This window comes from Cryptomeria japonica, chromosome 8, assembly GCF_030272615.1.
Source record: "Cryptomeria japonica chromosome 8, Sugi_1.0, whole genome shotgun sequence".
NCBI classification, from domain to species: Eukaryota; Viridiplantae; Streptophyta; class Pinopsida; order Cupressales; family Cupressaceae; genus Cryptomeria; species Cryptomeria japonica.
The window spans coordinates 3,130,818-3,147,820 of NC_081412.1; the positions used below are offsets into that span (position 1 = coordinate 3,130,818).

General features: G+C 36.2%; 1 protein-coding gene across 2 annotated transcripts in view; it reads left to right on the top strand.

Annotated features, from left to right (window-relative positions):
• Positions 1-4,896: 4,896 nt before the first annotated feature.
• LOC131028878 (uncharacterized) overlaps positions 4,897-17,003 on the top strand; it is an 80,351-nt gene continuing 68,244 nt past the window's right edge. Inside the window, exon 1 of one of the 2 annotated variants that reach the window (XM_057959254.2) lies at positions 4,897-5,245. In XM_057959254.2, coding sequence (XP_057815237.1) covers positions 5,176-5,245 — 70 coding nt within the window. In that variant the 5' untranslated portion in view covers positions 4,897-5,175. The remainder of the gene's footprint in view (positions 5,246-17,003) is intronic. The other variant, XM_057959253.2, reaches the window with a different exon arrangement.

Consider the following 17,003-nt stretch of genomic DNA (forward strand, 5'->3'; position numbering starts at 1 on the left):
ACATTAATCAAATCATTTACCACAACTATCAATACTTTTACCACCAAAGCAATCATATAAAATTGATCATTTACCAACTCATTAACCTTATCAATCAGATCAAATACTTTCACAAACAACTCCTTATCAGTATCGGTAACCTCTGATAAACTTCTAATAAAACATCATAACCGGTGTCTAAGAAATAATGCATGAAATGAAACATAAACAAGAACATCACATGAAAAACATTCCACACATGAACACCATAAGTTTTTGATGTGGAAACCCAAATAGGGAAAAACCATGGTGGGAGTTGGCACCCACAAATATTTGTACTCTTTTGAATTACACCCTATTAGAAGCTTACAATACGCCTGGTTAGGAGCAGACCCTGTTAGGAGTCACCCGGTTAAGGGATTTGCCTAGAAGCCCGGTTAGGAACTTGATAATCTGTTAGGATCAACCTCATGAGAGTACTTAACACTCTTTTGAGAGCTGCCTTGTTAGGGGACTTAAATGTTTAAGGCCTGTTAGGACCTACCCGGTTAAGGGATTTAACTTGCTGCAACTATTAGGGAACAACAATAAGAAATGATCTATTACTTGCACTTCTCTGCTTGCTTGATTAGATCCAATTATACAAAATACTCTGTAACTCTTAGGAAAATATCACACTTCACTTGGATTGGTTAACACATTCTCTAAGACCACTGACACAATAAACATCAGCTGTGTCATCCTAAATAGCCATCTCAACTAGGTCGGCCACTAAACCCTAATTACATCATGAATTTACAAATCAAATCATAAGAGATCATCACAAATTGATATATAGATCATTACAACAAATTAAAATGCAATATCAAACGTTGGTTGATCGTAACCCATCACAAAAATCCGATCTATACCAAAGTCAAACCCTCAAAGCACTCTACTAAGCATTTCACTAATTCCTAGGAATTTCTTTCTTGAATTGCACCAAAACAACAATCAAATATTTTCATGCGGGTTGTGTCGTGTTACCAACTTCATGTAGACTCGTCGTTGATCACCGTCATAACAAAAATCATTACCGGTTTGATGATTTCTTCACCGGTCTTAAACCCTACTAAAACCTTAGCAAAACTTCATCATAAATTTGAAACACGCCTTCTGGTAATCTTCACAAGTTCCGGTTTTGGTCAGATACACCTTTCCATGATACAAGTTCACCATCCAAACCTCAAATCACCAATCATCGTCGATCGTTGGATTCAATCAAAACATCTCTGTTTTATCGGTTAAAGTCCTGTTTCATAGACTTCAGTTCTCTGCTAATAAACCCTGTCTTCTGGTAAACCAAATCACTAAGATGACAAAACAAAGCATCAGGAACATCATTTTACATTAGTTGCCATCAATGACAACACAAATAACTGATCATGTCATCTCATCACAAAATCTCAATCTCTTCATCACAAATAGACTTCTATCCTTTACTCGTACAATCATCCATCTTCAACTGTATCACCTGCATCTGCATCAGTTATGCCAAATGCGAACACACCTATCAAAAGGGCATCAAAGAAGGAAGAACCTCAAAATGCCAAAATATCAAACACTTAGCCACCATTGCACTTCCTAGTCAATGATTAGGGGTAGAGAGGGAATTGAAAGCTAAGTTAGAGGTTTTACTGGTTCTCGAAACCACTAGAAGTTTTGTGGTGTAATCATCGGTCAGGAGGGACCTCAAAGAGATCAATGCGGACTGGGCAACAAGAGTAAACACAACGGAAACAAGATGATATGATGGAGGCAATGTAGAACTGAATGAATTAGATCACGAAAACTGATTACAGATAATTGATAATATCCGGATTACAAGATTCGACTCACTGGCCTGCTACATACATGCTCAATTATATAATTGGTCAACTTTGGACCTCTAAATCCTATGATCTATCTCTATGTTCTATATGACTGATTTCTAATGCTCAATTACAAATATTTATAAGATCCAAGGAGATCTGTTTGGCCAAAGGGGATCAAATGCGAAGAACAATATCAAACATGTAAAACCAACATGTTGGCCTCCACCAGAGAGATTCCTTTGAAAAATCCAAAGGATGAAGTGTGGATCAAAGGGAAGGTTGGTCACACGCCAAGGAACATCGGAATCAACAAATTGGGCTCCACAAGCTACGAAAAGGATTCGGTAGATTCACCAATGCAAATAGGTCCAAGCGGTTTCGATGCCAGAAAACTGTCTCAGAATCCGAAATCAACAACTTGTCAGAAAATGATCCAAGTGCTCCGCGGTTTAGGAATAAGGAAGATGATCATGTCCTTAAGCAAAATCCAACTCCGCAAGATCCGGTGAGACAATGCAAGAAAATGTAGAAAGAAATGTTGAAACTGCAAAACAAAAAACAAACAAAAACCAAATATTTATGGTTGATGCAACATTGCCAAGAACCGGGGATGCTCTTGCATCACTTTGACTCTCCAAAAATTAGCCAAAATCGACTAAAAGTTGATAGAAAGAAAGTGAGGCCGCCTAACAAGATGATCTTCAACATGAAACTACAAAACTATGCAAACACTACCTAAGGTTGGGGTCCCATGGAGGGGCTTAAGATTCTATTGTTTAGGAACAAGAGGTCCCATGATGAAAAATAAAATTTGCTACGAGATTATTTGGAATCTTTTCCAAAAAATTAGAAGCTCTTACTTTTTAGGCTTGCATATTTATGCAGGTGAAAATGGGGTGGGGCTAGAAATTGCCCCACTAGCTTAGGAATGTAAGCTACCACTTATCAATAATCTAACTTTAGATTTTTGTTAAGATTTTTTTTGGAAGGAATATAATTATTTTTTACTTGTTTTTATTTCTCATGCAAAAGTGTTATGTTCATGAGACCACCGACTTCCTTAAATTTTGGAGGCTAAACTTTTAAGCTAGTCTACACCACAAAATTCATGAGACCAATAGATATAAAATATTCCTAAAAAATCTCAGTAGCTCCAGCTCTATTTTTTAGGAAGCCCCCTCCATGGGACCCCACTCTAATTTTTTCAATCGGAAACTTGGGCCCTACTCAGAACAAAATCAATGTAGAAAGGAAGGTTACGAACAAATGGATGATTTTGGCAATTCCAAGAACTTCTAGAACCTTCAACAAACACTTAGCAATTTTCTTCATGTTTCATTGGCATTTCCAATAAGAACATGAACAAGAACCATTGATGGTTCCAAGAACAAGCACACCTCCTAACTAACATCACTATAAATGGCTAAGGCACATAAGAAGAATCGAGAATGAATAACATGAAAGGAATTGGAAACTCGTAGGTAGTTTCACCTATTTTCAAAACTACAGTGGGCATTGATGGAAGTTATTGGAACTAGGGAAACCTTTGATTGGTCATAACTTGCACGATTTACTCCAAGATTCCCTAATAACCCATTAGGTGTTTCTACAACATGGAAAGCTCAAATAAATTTCAAACTTAGCCAATTGTTGGATTTTTGAGTTTCGAGGAACGAGCTAAGGAAAAGGAAGGGGAACATACAACCAAGGCAAATTTTAACATGGTGGCCTATTGTAGACTTTCTCATATCAGTTATTTATGGAGGATCATGAAATGGGCACATAAAGAGGAAGAGATTCAAGCCAAATAGAGGTATGAAAAGATTGAGTCCTAACATATTAAATCTCAAGAGTAATTGCTAGCAACACACTTTGATTTGGTGTAATAACAAGGGTAATGAATTTGCATTAGACAATTTCTTGTTGTTTTCAATCATTGTTAAATTTATAGGAGTTGAGAGAACTTGCCTTCCTATGATGAATCGACAAAGCTTAAGGTATTTTTAAATACTACAAGTCTCCACACATTTAGAAAAGGAAGAATAGTCTATTAAACATGAAATAAAGCTGTAGAGAAGAACATTGTTGATTTTAAGGATGAGTCTAAAGTTTGAGTATAGATATGTGACAACTTCATTCCATATCCACAAACTTGTTTTTGATAGAATAGAGACCTAACAATCATGTCAAGGCATCTCACTAACAAAGAGATACTGCTTCCAAATCAAACATCAAACAAATTTCATAATCTTCTTTATTTGACACTCACATATAGCCTATATTTAGGCATTTTTTCCATAAAACACAACCAAATTTTTGAGGAAGATTGCATCTCATAAAACAAGAGATTGTAGATTCAATTGTTAAACTTTCTACAAAATCACACTTGAATGCTTGCATTAGCAATGGTAACTAAAAAAATATATATGTTTTTAGTAAGTTCCACAAATCTATGTAGGAAACTTGGCAAAAAAAAGTAAGCCCAAGGCAAGGTTTGGTGGGAATCGTTGTGATGAGTCACAGGGATATCTCTATGGCCAACGAAAAAAAGAAAGAAAGAAGAAATATTACCTTGAGAAATTTGACCTCACTTCGAGCATTCAACAAAATGCCTATTTAGAGGCCAATATCCGTTAGAGATCAAAGATTCTCATTACCTAATTGAGTACTAATCCACATTATCTTTGATATGAAACATATAAATGAAAATGCCAATAGAAATATGAGAAAAGAGAGAATATGCATTTTGAACAACTATCACAATTAAAAGAGAAGAACACTTTATTTTAGATTATAAAGCTTACAAAGACATCTAAATTCAAGTACATAAATACTTTAATAACTTATTCTTTTCAAATTGAATGATCAACACTTCACAAAATAAAAATAATTGAATCGACCATCTCATAAACTCTCTCTTTTAACTCCATGAATATTAAAAACCTTCCATTCTATTCTATTCTCTTCTATTCTATCGCAAACAACTATCCTTAAATTAATAATCAATATAAAAATAAAATGATTTTAAAACGGGTATATTTGATTGCATTTATTTATTTACTTAGCCTAGGTAAACCGTAACGGTAAGGAATTACATCGTACGAACAAACAAATACAAATCTGTTACAGTTTTTGTTTCTCCATTTCTATTAATGGAAGGTGTTCCCTTATGAATTGTTCCTGCGCCATTGGAAGCTCCAACACAAACGCCATGCTGAGACTGTATATTTCTACCCATTATATTTTCTCGCAGAATACCGAATAAATACCCATACAACACTAGATCATGCGGTCATAAAATCATGGCATAATATAATTTCGTATATCCTGTTGGAGGCCTTCAATGGGCGGAATTCAGTGCTCCATTTGCTTGGAACTCGTAAACGGAGAAGCATATTTGGATCAGTGTTTCCGTAAGTTTAACTATGTCTAAATTTTTTATTTACAGTTTAATTTTTATTTATAAATTGTTCCCGCTAAACCACCCATGATGCCAATCTAGATTATATTCTGTCAAATCTAAGTTGGGGTTTGCACCTGGCCTCGAATGGGCACATCATAATTTATTCAATTTAAAGGTTAAAACGTCTTTCGGGGATTTGAACTTGTGCAATTTTTCGCTTAATTTACTGAAGTTTTGTACTTAAAATGCTTTGTAGGGATTCAAATTTAGTTTCATTTTACAAAAGGCGGATTCATTTAGGGTTTGAGCTCAATATTTTTTAATTCTATCTGTACCAGTCTTTCCAAGATTTGAATTTAGTCATTCTTAATTTTATAGGTAACACGTCTTTCTGAGATTTGATCTCAGGCATTTTATTATTTTACTGAAGTTTGTGTTAATCAAATCAGAAATACTGAGAGGGGGGCGGGGGTGAATCGGTATTTCAAAAACTTTTAATACATATAAAAACAAATTAACAGAGCTGAGCCAATAACCACTAAGAGAACACAAGATTTATTTTGTGGAAAACCCTTTTGGATAAAAAATCACAGCATCAAAAGTTTTCATAAAATAAACTGGGCATCAATCCAAATACAACAGTTAGCTGCAACTCACATAAAAGCACCAACTCAGTACAAAAGAGGCACCAACCTCAAAAAGAGCTCCAACTTTATCAATAACACAAAGGCTCCAACCTCTTAATAGAAGTAATAAAACTGAACTTATAACCTCTCAGACTTCAGACTTTAACATATATATTCGACTATAAATTTCTTCTAAAACTGAGAGGAATGTATCACAAACACCCTTTTCTCTCCAAAACTTACGAAAAATTATATTGAAGTCACCTATGATTTCTTCAATACAGATTGAACAAGCTTTCAGAACATGAGTTTTGGATCAGTCCCCCAGCAATTTGATATTCTTGCATGTGTATCTCTGTATATCATCTTCAAAAAATCTGCAAAAAAGACTGTGTGTGTTATTCTACTCTGCAACCCAGAAAGATCTGTCAAAAATAGTCCTCATCTCAATATTCACACTTTAAAAATCTTATCTTAAGCTCATATCCCCATGCCTAACACACAACAAATGAAACTGATTTTTTAATTATGAAAGAAAACTCCAACTCTCCAACAAACAAGCTCTGACTTTATCTGGAGAATACTTAAGAGAAAAACGTATTTGTCAGACTGGTAACCTCTTATGCATAGTCCAGAAATTAATCATTCAAACTCTGCACAAACTAAAACTGTTTCTGCACAAACTAAAACTGTTTCTGTACACACAAGGAATATTGAACTACTTCTACACACACAAAAAATGATCAACAAACAAGCACAGCTGTCAGATTTGAAACAGTCAAGAATATTCTACCAACTTGTGCAGACTTCTGATAAACCACCAAAAATTCTGTCAATGTCAGTAAACCGCCAAAGACAAAAAGAACAGTTACAAAACAGAGCCAACCGATTCAAGAAGACAAGTAGCAGTGTTGACATCCACTGACACGTCTGCATAACACAAACAACAGAGACTGCAAAACAGAGCCAAACGATCATGAAGACAAGTGGCAGCCTTGACATCCACGGATACATCTGCATAACACGCAAACAACAAAGACTACTTTGCAAACCACGTGGCAGCAAGCAAACTGCCCATACGTTGACATCAATGACAAGAAGATCAACAGTTTGCACTTAACATGTCTTCCTGGGATTTCAATTTTGGTGAATCTTTTGCTTAATTTAGTCAATTTTATATTGAACCAGCTTCTTCATGATTCAAACATAAGGTTTTGCTACAAAAGGCTAATTCATTAATGGCTTGAGCTCAGCATTCTTATTTTTATACGTAGCATGTGTTTCTAACATTTGAACTTGGGTATTTCACTATTTTGGTACTTTTCTTAATTTAATGCTTAACATGTGTATCAGGGTTCGAACACTGGTGGGTGTTTGCTTAAATTAGTTTTATATTTAACACGCTTTTAAGGGATTAGGTCCTTGGAACGGTAGATAGATTCATTTATGACCCCAACTCATTATTCTTATTTGTGTTTTGAGATTCGAACTTGGATGGTTGTTGTTTACATCATTTTTTTCTTAACATGCCTTTGGGGGATTTGAACTTTGGGTGAGCCTTTGCTCAATATACTCAATTTGCTTTTGATCTTAATATTTTTATTTATTAGTTATAGTTATTCTTTAGGCTGACATAATTAAGATGAAGGGGTGTGTCCCTACATAATTATGTTAATAAATAAGGAAGAGTAAGGCTCTCCCAAACTATCTTAAGTTTATATTGAATTCATATTATTAGTTTTCGATTATTGGAGGTCACCCCTTTGAAGTGTTCTACTAGTTTATTGATTTTTGCATTTATTCTAAAAAAATCAGAACAAGTGGCATAAGAGCTATGATTTGGGCCAAAAATTTTGTTTTCACCATAATCTGTAACATAAATTTAATGCTATTTAGAATTTAATATTTCATTACTTGAACTAGAAAAGAGATTGAAAGATGCATGACAAAAAAATGCAGATCAGAGAAAATAAAAGTGCTGAAATGACAAATTGGACACTGAAATGGTATTAACAAAAAATAAAGAACTTGGCACCAGAGGGTGAAGCTCACTACCTAGTACATGCATGGATGCCCAACACGATGTGCTGTCATCCAGAAAAGTTGCAAAAGTTAAAGTTTTCACTAGATTTCAAACTGACTTGCACTACAAGAAACGAGGACAGTAGAAGCAGCAAACCAGTGATACAGATGGTATTAAAATGTTAAAAACATATGTATTTTGAAATAGAAAAAATGAGAGGGAGATGAGAGGATTCAAACTCATATTTGTTGAAGAGCACCAAATAAAGCCTGTAGCTTGGAAGAGAGAAGATGTTTGTTATGTCTTATTGCTAGTGTGTCTAAGTCTATACTTATTAGGTCTGTTTTTGTGTCTTCCTTGTTTTTGTCTGCTGTGTATTTTCCCATCCTGAGTATGCCTTTTCTTCCAAATCCGCTCTTTCTTTCTTCTTGTTGGAATTTTGGATTTCCCCATCTTGTCATACCTATCATCCATTTCCTGCTCCGCTGTTATATTTGTTTGACTTTCAGATTTTCCCTCATCGGCATGCCTTTTGCTTGCCCCCCAATGCCCTGGCCTGTAGCTTGAGTCTTATGGTATGACCAACCCCCAACCACTGATATCTCTGCCCATGTTTCCTTTCCCATCCTAACTTTCTAGCACGTACCATAATGTTTCTAGTAGTTTGTTTTTGGTGCCAAGTGGAATCTTTCTCTCCCATGATCACTATTCACATTTGGAGTTGTGGGTGTGCTTGGTGGCTGACCTGTTTTTTTCCCGGGAGGAAATAAATATTCAAATGTCTTCATTCAGGATTGTCATATACACTTAACCAAATTCCTTTAAAAATTTGTTTTGAGCACTTGGGTTCTGGGAATCCTAGGATGAAACCCTAGTGATTTGGAGGGCAATCTCATACCAAGTTTGTGTTTGAGCTTCATTGGATATAGACTCTAGCTGAATTGAATTGATTCATTTGCCTTTGTTGTTGGTATGAATTGCCATTGTTGTCAAATAATTTGAATGTAATACAGTCATTATTGTAATAAGAGAGAGATCAGAAATTGTATCTGATATTTGTTGTTTGTTATAAGAAGAAGATCCAGTGTTATGTTTGTCATGTGTTGATTGGAATGAAATGATATGGTTGATGTATAAACATAATTTAAATATGAGGATCTAAGATCTGATTAAATAAGAGGACTTAATAGTGTGATTATCCAATTGGCAAGTGTCTGCCGAGGGTTAAGAATCAGATTTGCATTATTGTTTAGGCATAGGACATTACAATGTTGGGGCTCGTTAGGAGCTTGCCGCAAATGATCAATCAATTATATTAGTCTTTCGACCTCCACGAGTAGCTAAGAAGATAGAAAAATGTGTATGCGGTTTTATTCTACACATGTTTAGGAGGTAAATGTTGAGATATGGACCAGCTAGGACTCGAACCTAGGACCTTCCATACAGTGCTGGAGTGCTCTACCACTGAGCTACTGGCCCCTCTTGGACCAGTCCATCGTCGGTCTGGGTGTGGCTTATTTCTAACACCAACGCCCCCCCTTAAGCCACACCTCTCGTGTGCTTGGGGCTCCTAGCTTGGACTTGGCTCTGATACCATGTTGAGACATGGACCAGCTAGGACTCGAACCTAGGACCTTCCATACACTGCTGGAGTGCTCTACCACTGAGCTACTGGCCCCTCTTGGACCAGTCCATCGTCGGTCCGGGTGTGGTTTATTTCCAACACCAACAGTAAAACAATGACAAATTATATGAATGTCACTCCCTAGTCATAAGGGGTGGCAAACTAGTGTGTATATGTGTGTGAGCAACAAGGAAGTAAAACCCCAATGGTGCCAAGTACACCAAAGTATTTTGCAGCAATGAAGGTAAGAAAAATGAGAAGGTAAGACCCCTAAAGTCTAACTACAAAAGCAACAAAAATAAAGTCACCTCGACTTGTTGGAGAAGCCAAAAGAGACTAGGCTGGTTGCAGGGTGCTACCAAGACCTTCAAGAGAGTGGCAAAATATGTTGGTGTATTCACATGAGGATTACCATGCTCAAAAGCGTTTTAGTATGTGTTGACGTGTATTTTGTACACAATCAAACACAGAATAAAATACCTAAGGGTACCTTATCCTCTCTTGAATAAAGCCTCTGATTGCTGAAGATATCGCGAAAAAGGATCAATTAGGATGACTCCAAGGTTCTTGTATGTAGGGTCTCTATGTGTGGATAAGCTCTCTGTGGTATGATGTGATTTGTTGGAATCACAAGGGGACTTACATTTGATGATTGAACGTTTGATCTGCTTTGAATATTGCTGGAACATAGGCTCTTACTGGCTTTGACTTGAAAAAAAGGAAAAAAAATGAGGGCGAAGAGAGGATCTAATCCTAATACTAAGAATGTAGGAGCAATGATTGATCTTTGATGAAACTCTAACTAGGTCTTGTTTTGACATCGCAGGACCATCTCCACAAGGCTAGTGCGATCTTCGAAGGGAAGCTTTATGATGTTCAAATCATCACTGCAGGCATAGACACCATCAGGTTGATGCATATCAATGAAGAAGCGACAATTGAAGTTAAGCTTAAGCTGAACGATTCCAGTTGACTACACAAGGCAAGTCTGCAATCAACAAACTGCTAGTAGTATGGATATGCGAATTTCACCATCAATCAAGCATATTTCTTCCACTCATCTAATAACATGAAATCAAATATGAGAAGTATAAAGACCATGCAAATTGTTGAATTGACCCATAAATTTCACCATTTCTTCAATGAAGTTACAAGTCTTTTACAACAACCTCTTGGCAACAATCTTTGCCTTCTCTCTCTACTCTACTCTAATTGCTATTCTAATCACCTTCTAACTACTTTCTATCTTCTAACTGCTTCAACTATTTACATACTATCTCTAATTGCCTTTACAAAATGAAGAGTCGGGGTTTATATAGTGCCCTCAATACAATTCGATGGCTAAGATCAATTCGAGATCAATGGCCAAGATTTTACAATGAAAACCCTAATTAGGGTTTGTTACAATCATTACATAACATTTTAATGCTTGACCAATGAAATAATTGTATTGCTTGGACACATGTCCTCTCTGAAAAAATCGGCCAATGGATAGCCGGGGTAGGTACATCGGAGTTCGTGCCACCTTCCATGAGTTAGGTACATTGAATCTGGAAATGCTGAGGTGGACCACACTAACTGGAGAAGTGATGACTAGGATGCCACCTCGTCTGACACTTGTAACTTGGTAAATATTCAACTTGATGTTGTTGAGAAGCTAGCTTTAATTAATTCATCTGGAACTATCTACTTCTTCAACGAACCCTTTGCTTTGACTTCTTGTGTCCTTGATGTGCAGGATGATTGATGTACCTCGCCTTGGAATACTGGATTGGAGAAGTCGCCCTTGATGACGTTAGTCCAAAGAAGGCCATCCTTGTCGATGCTAGGCTGGAGGAGGTCGCCCTTGTCCTTGCTTGATCGTCCTGGAGGAGACCGTCCCTGATCTAGCTTGATTTTCCTTGATGAGAGCCTTCCGACTTGTAGATCCTTCGGGTTTGGGAGTCGCCATCTTGATACCTACACAACATTTCAAAATTAGTAACATGTTTTTGAAAAAATTAAACTTTAAAAGGAAGATTCAAGATTTTAATTAGGAAACTTCATGATAAATCTTGAGTTATCATTTCCTAATTTAGGATTTTCAAAGCAAAATTTAAATCTTCAAAAATGGTGCCAAGGTGATTACGCCATACCTCCACTTGGGAATTAATTCTAAAGAATGATGCAAAAATAGGAGAATTCGCTAGGCAAAATGTAGATCAAGACTCCCTTTAGCAAAATGCGCCCCCTTTAGCTTGGAAAAGAACTCCATCTTCCACTAGCTTCTTCAAGATCTGGAAATTCGCCTTCAAATACCTTCAAAACATCTGGAATTTATCCTCCAATCTAGCAAGAAATACGCCTCTCCAATAGCCTTCAAGATGAATTTCACCCTTCTTAGTCTCCACTCCTGGTAGAAATTCGCTCCTCAAATTGCTCTTCCAAATCGCACTTGAAATGATGAGTGAATGATTTGAATAATGAAAAACATGCCTCAAATATATAGAGCGCTCACCATTTTATTTCCATGGGCTGACTTGGAAAAATAGGCCAAAAGATAAATAAAAATTAATAAAAGAAGAGGCTGACTTGATAAAAACATTAAATAATACCCCAAGCGCTCCAATTTTATTTTATTTTTTAAAAATAATAATAATTAATTTTAAATGCCTTTATAATTAAAAAATTCGATTTTTTTAGGCTCAAAATTAATTATTAAATACCATGCGCTTTTATTAAATGCCAAAAATATTTCAAGGTTTTATCGAATCTGGCATTTAATGTAATTTGAAGGATATTTGGCGCCCAATCATGAAAAATAATGGCCATTAACAAGATCGCTCTGGTCCCTTGGAGAGGGACAGGAGCGCCTATACCTTTTGGACCTCACACTTCTTGTTTTTTACGTCCAAGACCTCATTTTTGACGTCCAAGATGGCATTTTTACTTAGAATTTCGAGTTCAATTTATTCGATCTTTGAAATGAGTGCACTTTAAAGCATTTTCGCCCTGGTCCCTTGGTGAGGGACAGGAGCTATTTTGCAAATCCAAGCTTATCCGTCCTTTGTTAGCCTTCCAAATTATATTCAATGGATAAATCATGTTTTCCTTGGTCTCTTCAAATCATAAAATTGTCTTGATCCTGCAAGAACAGTGCAAATTTGAAATTCAAGCTCCGGTCCTTCAGTGAGGGACGGGAGCACTTTTGCAATTACAAGCCAATTCGTTCTTTGCTAGCTTCGAAAATTATCTTCAACGGATCGATTGTGTCTTCCTCCACCCACCTCAAACGCGAAACTTGCTTTCCTTTTGCCAAAAACTTGCCTTGAGGGAAAATCGCTCTGGTCCCTTGGAGAGGGACAGGAGCGCCCTAGCCAGTCACCTTGGTCCCTTGGAGAGGGATAGGGGCGAACTTGTTACTTAGGCCGATTTTCTTCATTGTGGCGTACTTAAGTTATATTCAACGGGCAAAACATACTTCCCTTGACCTCCTCAAATCGCGAAACCACTTAAATCTTGCAAGGATAATGCGAAATTGGAATTCAAGCTCCGGTCCTTCAGTGAGGGACAGGAGCGATTTTTGCTCTCAGGGCCAAATCTTTTTACTTTTCACTTCAAATTTCCTTCGCTGAGGAAAATATCATCTCTTTACACGCCATGAATAAAAGTTCGAGTCCAAACAAGGTCTAAAAATGTGTACATGAATAAAATCGCTCTGGTCCCTTGGTGAGGGACAGGAGCGAATTTACCTTTCTAGACAAATACTCCATCATTTCATCGTCCTTAATCAAGTCTGGATGCTCTATCACGTTCATTTTGTCCTCCATCATGCCTTTGATGTCTCAATTTGTCCAAACATGGTCAGGAATGACTCCACTAAGCTTTTTCGCTCTGGACCCTTGGTGAGGGACATGAGCGATTCGCCTTGGACCCTTGGAGAGGGACATGAGCGAAATTCGCTCTGGATCCTCAATGAAGGACAGGAGCGAAATTTAACTTTTCGAACTCTCTATCAGGACAATTTTAATGGAATATAACATTTAAGTATAAGTTATATTCCATATATACTTTCAGGATGTTTGAGAGTGGTTTCAGACCTCCAGGAGTTATATTGCAAAATCTAGTTTTTTGAGGTTTTTCAGTTTCCAGACTTAGTCAAATTTCAGGATCAGAACATTCCAGACTTAGCCAAATTTTCAGGATCAAGACATCACTCCAACAGGACTTGCTATCCTATTGATCTCCCCGACAGCACTCAAAATGCAAAGGCCAACTGACAAAACCCTAAAAGACCTAGAAAACAAACCCTAAACAGCAAAAAAAAAAGCAAGGGTCCCCATTTGCAATGGGGCGATGTGTGAAAACGTCACAACAGTATGTTGGAAAGTTTGCTTGTGAGTTGAGAGTTTGTGACATAGGTTCAAAATGTGAGCCATTTGGATTTGTTGTAAAGTTGTTACCACCAATTAGAGCATTCAGTAGGTGGTAAAATCTTTTGAAACAATCGATGAATGACAAACTATTGCAGGACACCTACATGTTGTGCTAGTGTCTAGACAATTACAGCTCTTGGAAAAGCTACAAGCTAAGAAGTGACAAGGTTAGCAGAGGTAGAATGCAATTTTACATAAAAGATACCACAAGAGGTCATGACCTTGACGTTGTGGAAAGAGGCTAAGGAAAGGGTCAAATAAGCCTAGAAACATGCTAAGGGATATGGATACCAAAGTGGATCCAAAACATAATGTGAATTGCAAGCTTTACTTAAAAATTTAGCAATCTATGATCATTTTGTGGAATTTATTACAATTTTATTATTTTTCATTAAGTTGCTTTACAGGCTGCAATATTTGTTTTTTTTAAAAGATTTTTTGACTTGTTTTTTGGAAAGCTCATGAATTTTTTTTAGGTAGGATCAATTCTTTATATTTTCTACTTAGAGGCAAATTTTGTCAATTATTGGTCAAAAGAGGGACATCAAATTTAGCTAAAGCTCTTGTTTTAAATTTTTATTATTACAACAGCTTTTGATTTAAATTTTTATTATTACAACTCACACTAGGTACATCCCTCCTCTACCTAATTGAAAAATGTAGAGTTTACAAAAAAACAATACACACACATCAAAAGCCATGTCATCTTTTGGATTAGAGAAATTTTCGATAAATATTGAGTCTAGTGAATCTCTTTAATGTTCACTACTTTAAGTCAACGGAAAAATTCCATGACGATGTGATATAGTGGTACATTTTAGCAAGGATCATTTGTTTGCCCCATATGCAACATCTTTAATTTTTTAAATGAGGGTTTGGATAGGTTTAAACAAGAACTATTTCTTGAACTGAAGCCTTGGCTAAACAACCTAGTTGGTGACAACCCTAACAGACAAAAAATTAAGGGATAGGGCAGCTTTTCAAGGCCCAAAATTGAACCTACCCAAAATAGGCATTCATAAGTTTGATGCTATAGATGCAATTTCATGGATAAGTCTCATGGAACAATATTTTAAGCTTCATAATATATAAGACTATGCAATGTTGACATAGCCTCGGTACATTTAGAATCTAAAGTTCATCAATTGTATTAATGGATGATGAATGCCAAGCAAGGGCAAGTACTTAGTTGAAAAGAATTTAGTAATGACCTAATAGTGCACTATGAGCAACCATGGAAGGGAAGCTATTTCACCCAACTAACAAATTTAAAATAAATAGGGTATGTAGCCAAATATAATGCTGAGCATATGAGATTGGTGACTTGAATATAGGATGTGACACCTTATTATAGGCTGTAACTTTACATCAAAGGACTTAATGACCAAATTAAGCATGATGCTGGTTGTTGGAACCTTGTTAGGAAAGTTGTCCAACAAGCCTTGCATACTGAGCAATGGAACTCCACCACTAGAATTTACACACACAAGGTTAAACTATAAGATGGAAAGATAGAAATGTGACTAATCCTATTGACAAAAAATGGGACAATTTTAACCCAAGACAAATTACTAAGCTCTGTCCTCAATAAAAGGTTGAGAAAGAGAGAAAAGGGTCTATGTTGGTACTGTGATAGCAAATGGTCTAGAGGTCATAAGTGTACGAATAGTGAGAGAAAATTAATGATTATTAAGAATGAGGTTGAAGAAGAGAGAGTAGTTACAAAAGAACCAAATGTGGAACTTGAGCATGAGACTTCAGAGGAGAAAGAAAGCCCTACTATTTCCCAACATGCATTGAATGGCACACACACACCTCAAATATTTAAAGCGATTAGTTATGTTGAAAGTTAAAGGTGATAGTATTGGTTGATATAGATAGTTATATAGTCAGGTTCATTGGCTGCCTTGTAATGTCCAATTTTTTTTGTCCATTTTTAAAATATTAAAATCAAATTGAATGATTTCTTTTAATCTCTAAATTAGATTTGTATAAATTTGAAAATAGACAAATCAGTTTTACTGAAATGACCTCCAAAACCATAACATACTAAAACCCAACTTAATGCAACTGATGTAGATTGTTTTATTAAATGTTTGAACATGATTTTACATCAACCTTGCTGCCAAACATCAGATAACAGCCATGAACATCTGCTGTAAAAATCAATAACAAACTCCAACTCTTTGGTATTCAAACACACAAGAAACAGCTACAACTTCTACTGAAACTTCTCCAAACTTCTCACACTTTCTCACAACAGTAAATTACATGAAGTAACATAAAAAAACCAGCCAAGTATAGTAATATATACTGTTATGAACAACAATACAAACATGAAGCCAAACTTCTAAACTATGCAGTCAAATCCTCTACAAAACACATACAACCGATGGAGAAAACACTACAAATTGAACCACCAATACAACCTTTGGATGAGATTGCCCTTAGAGACCCTTTGGACCACTACCTTTGAGCCTCAATCTCCTTGGTTTATCAGTCTTGGAGATCCCTCTTCATTGTTTTATTACCCTTGGAGGTCCCTCTTCATTGGTCTATTAGCCTTTGAAGACATACAACATCAGTTGGTTAGAATGAGCAAGATAGAATGCCCAGAATGTGAAATCACCTCCAAATATCACGACCCCCTCTTGGAAAATAAACAAAATATCATCAGTTTCCCTCCAAAAGAGGCTCCCATTAAGACCACTGAGTTGCCAACTGTTGAGTTGTCCCAAAAGCCCCTTCCATTTGTAACTGTCATTTCTGTTCGAGACTTCTTGCTACATGAATCAAAGGACACACATCCCAACGTTCCAAACCCAAGGGGCCAAATTTAATATTAATTAATGATTTTTTCAAATACCCCCCCTCAACTTAGGCCTCATAAAGAATTCCCATAACTGTCTTTAGATTTTTGGCTAAAAACAAATTGTAATTCCCATTGTGACAATTTGTCATAAAATCAGCCATTTATGCCTCTTGAGTTGGCTTCATTAAAATTAATTTAATATTTATTTTTCCAAATGTAAATTGCATTGGGACATTATAAATATTAAATAAATAATATTTCCCAATGT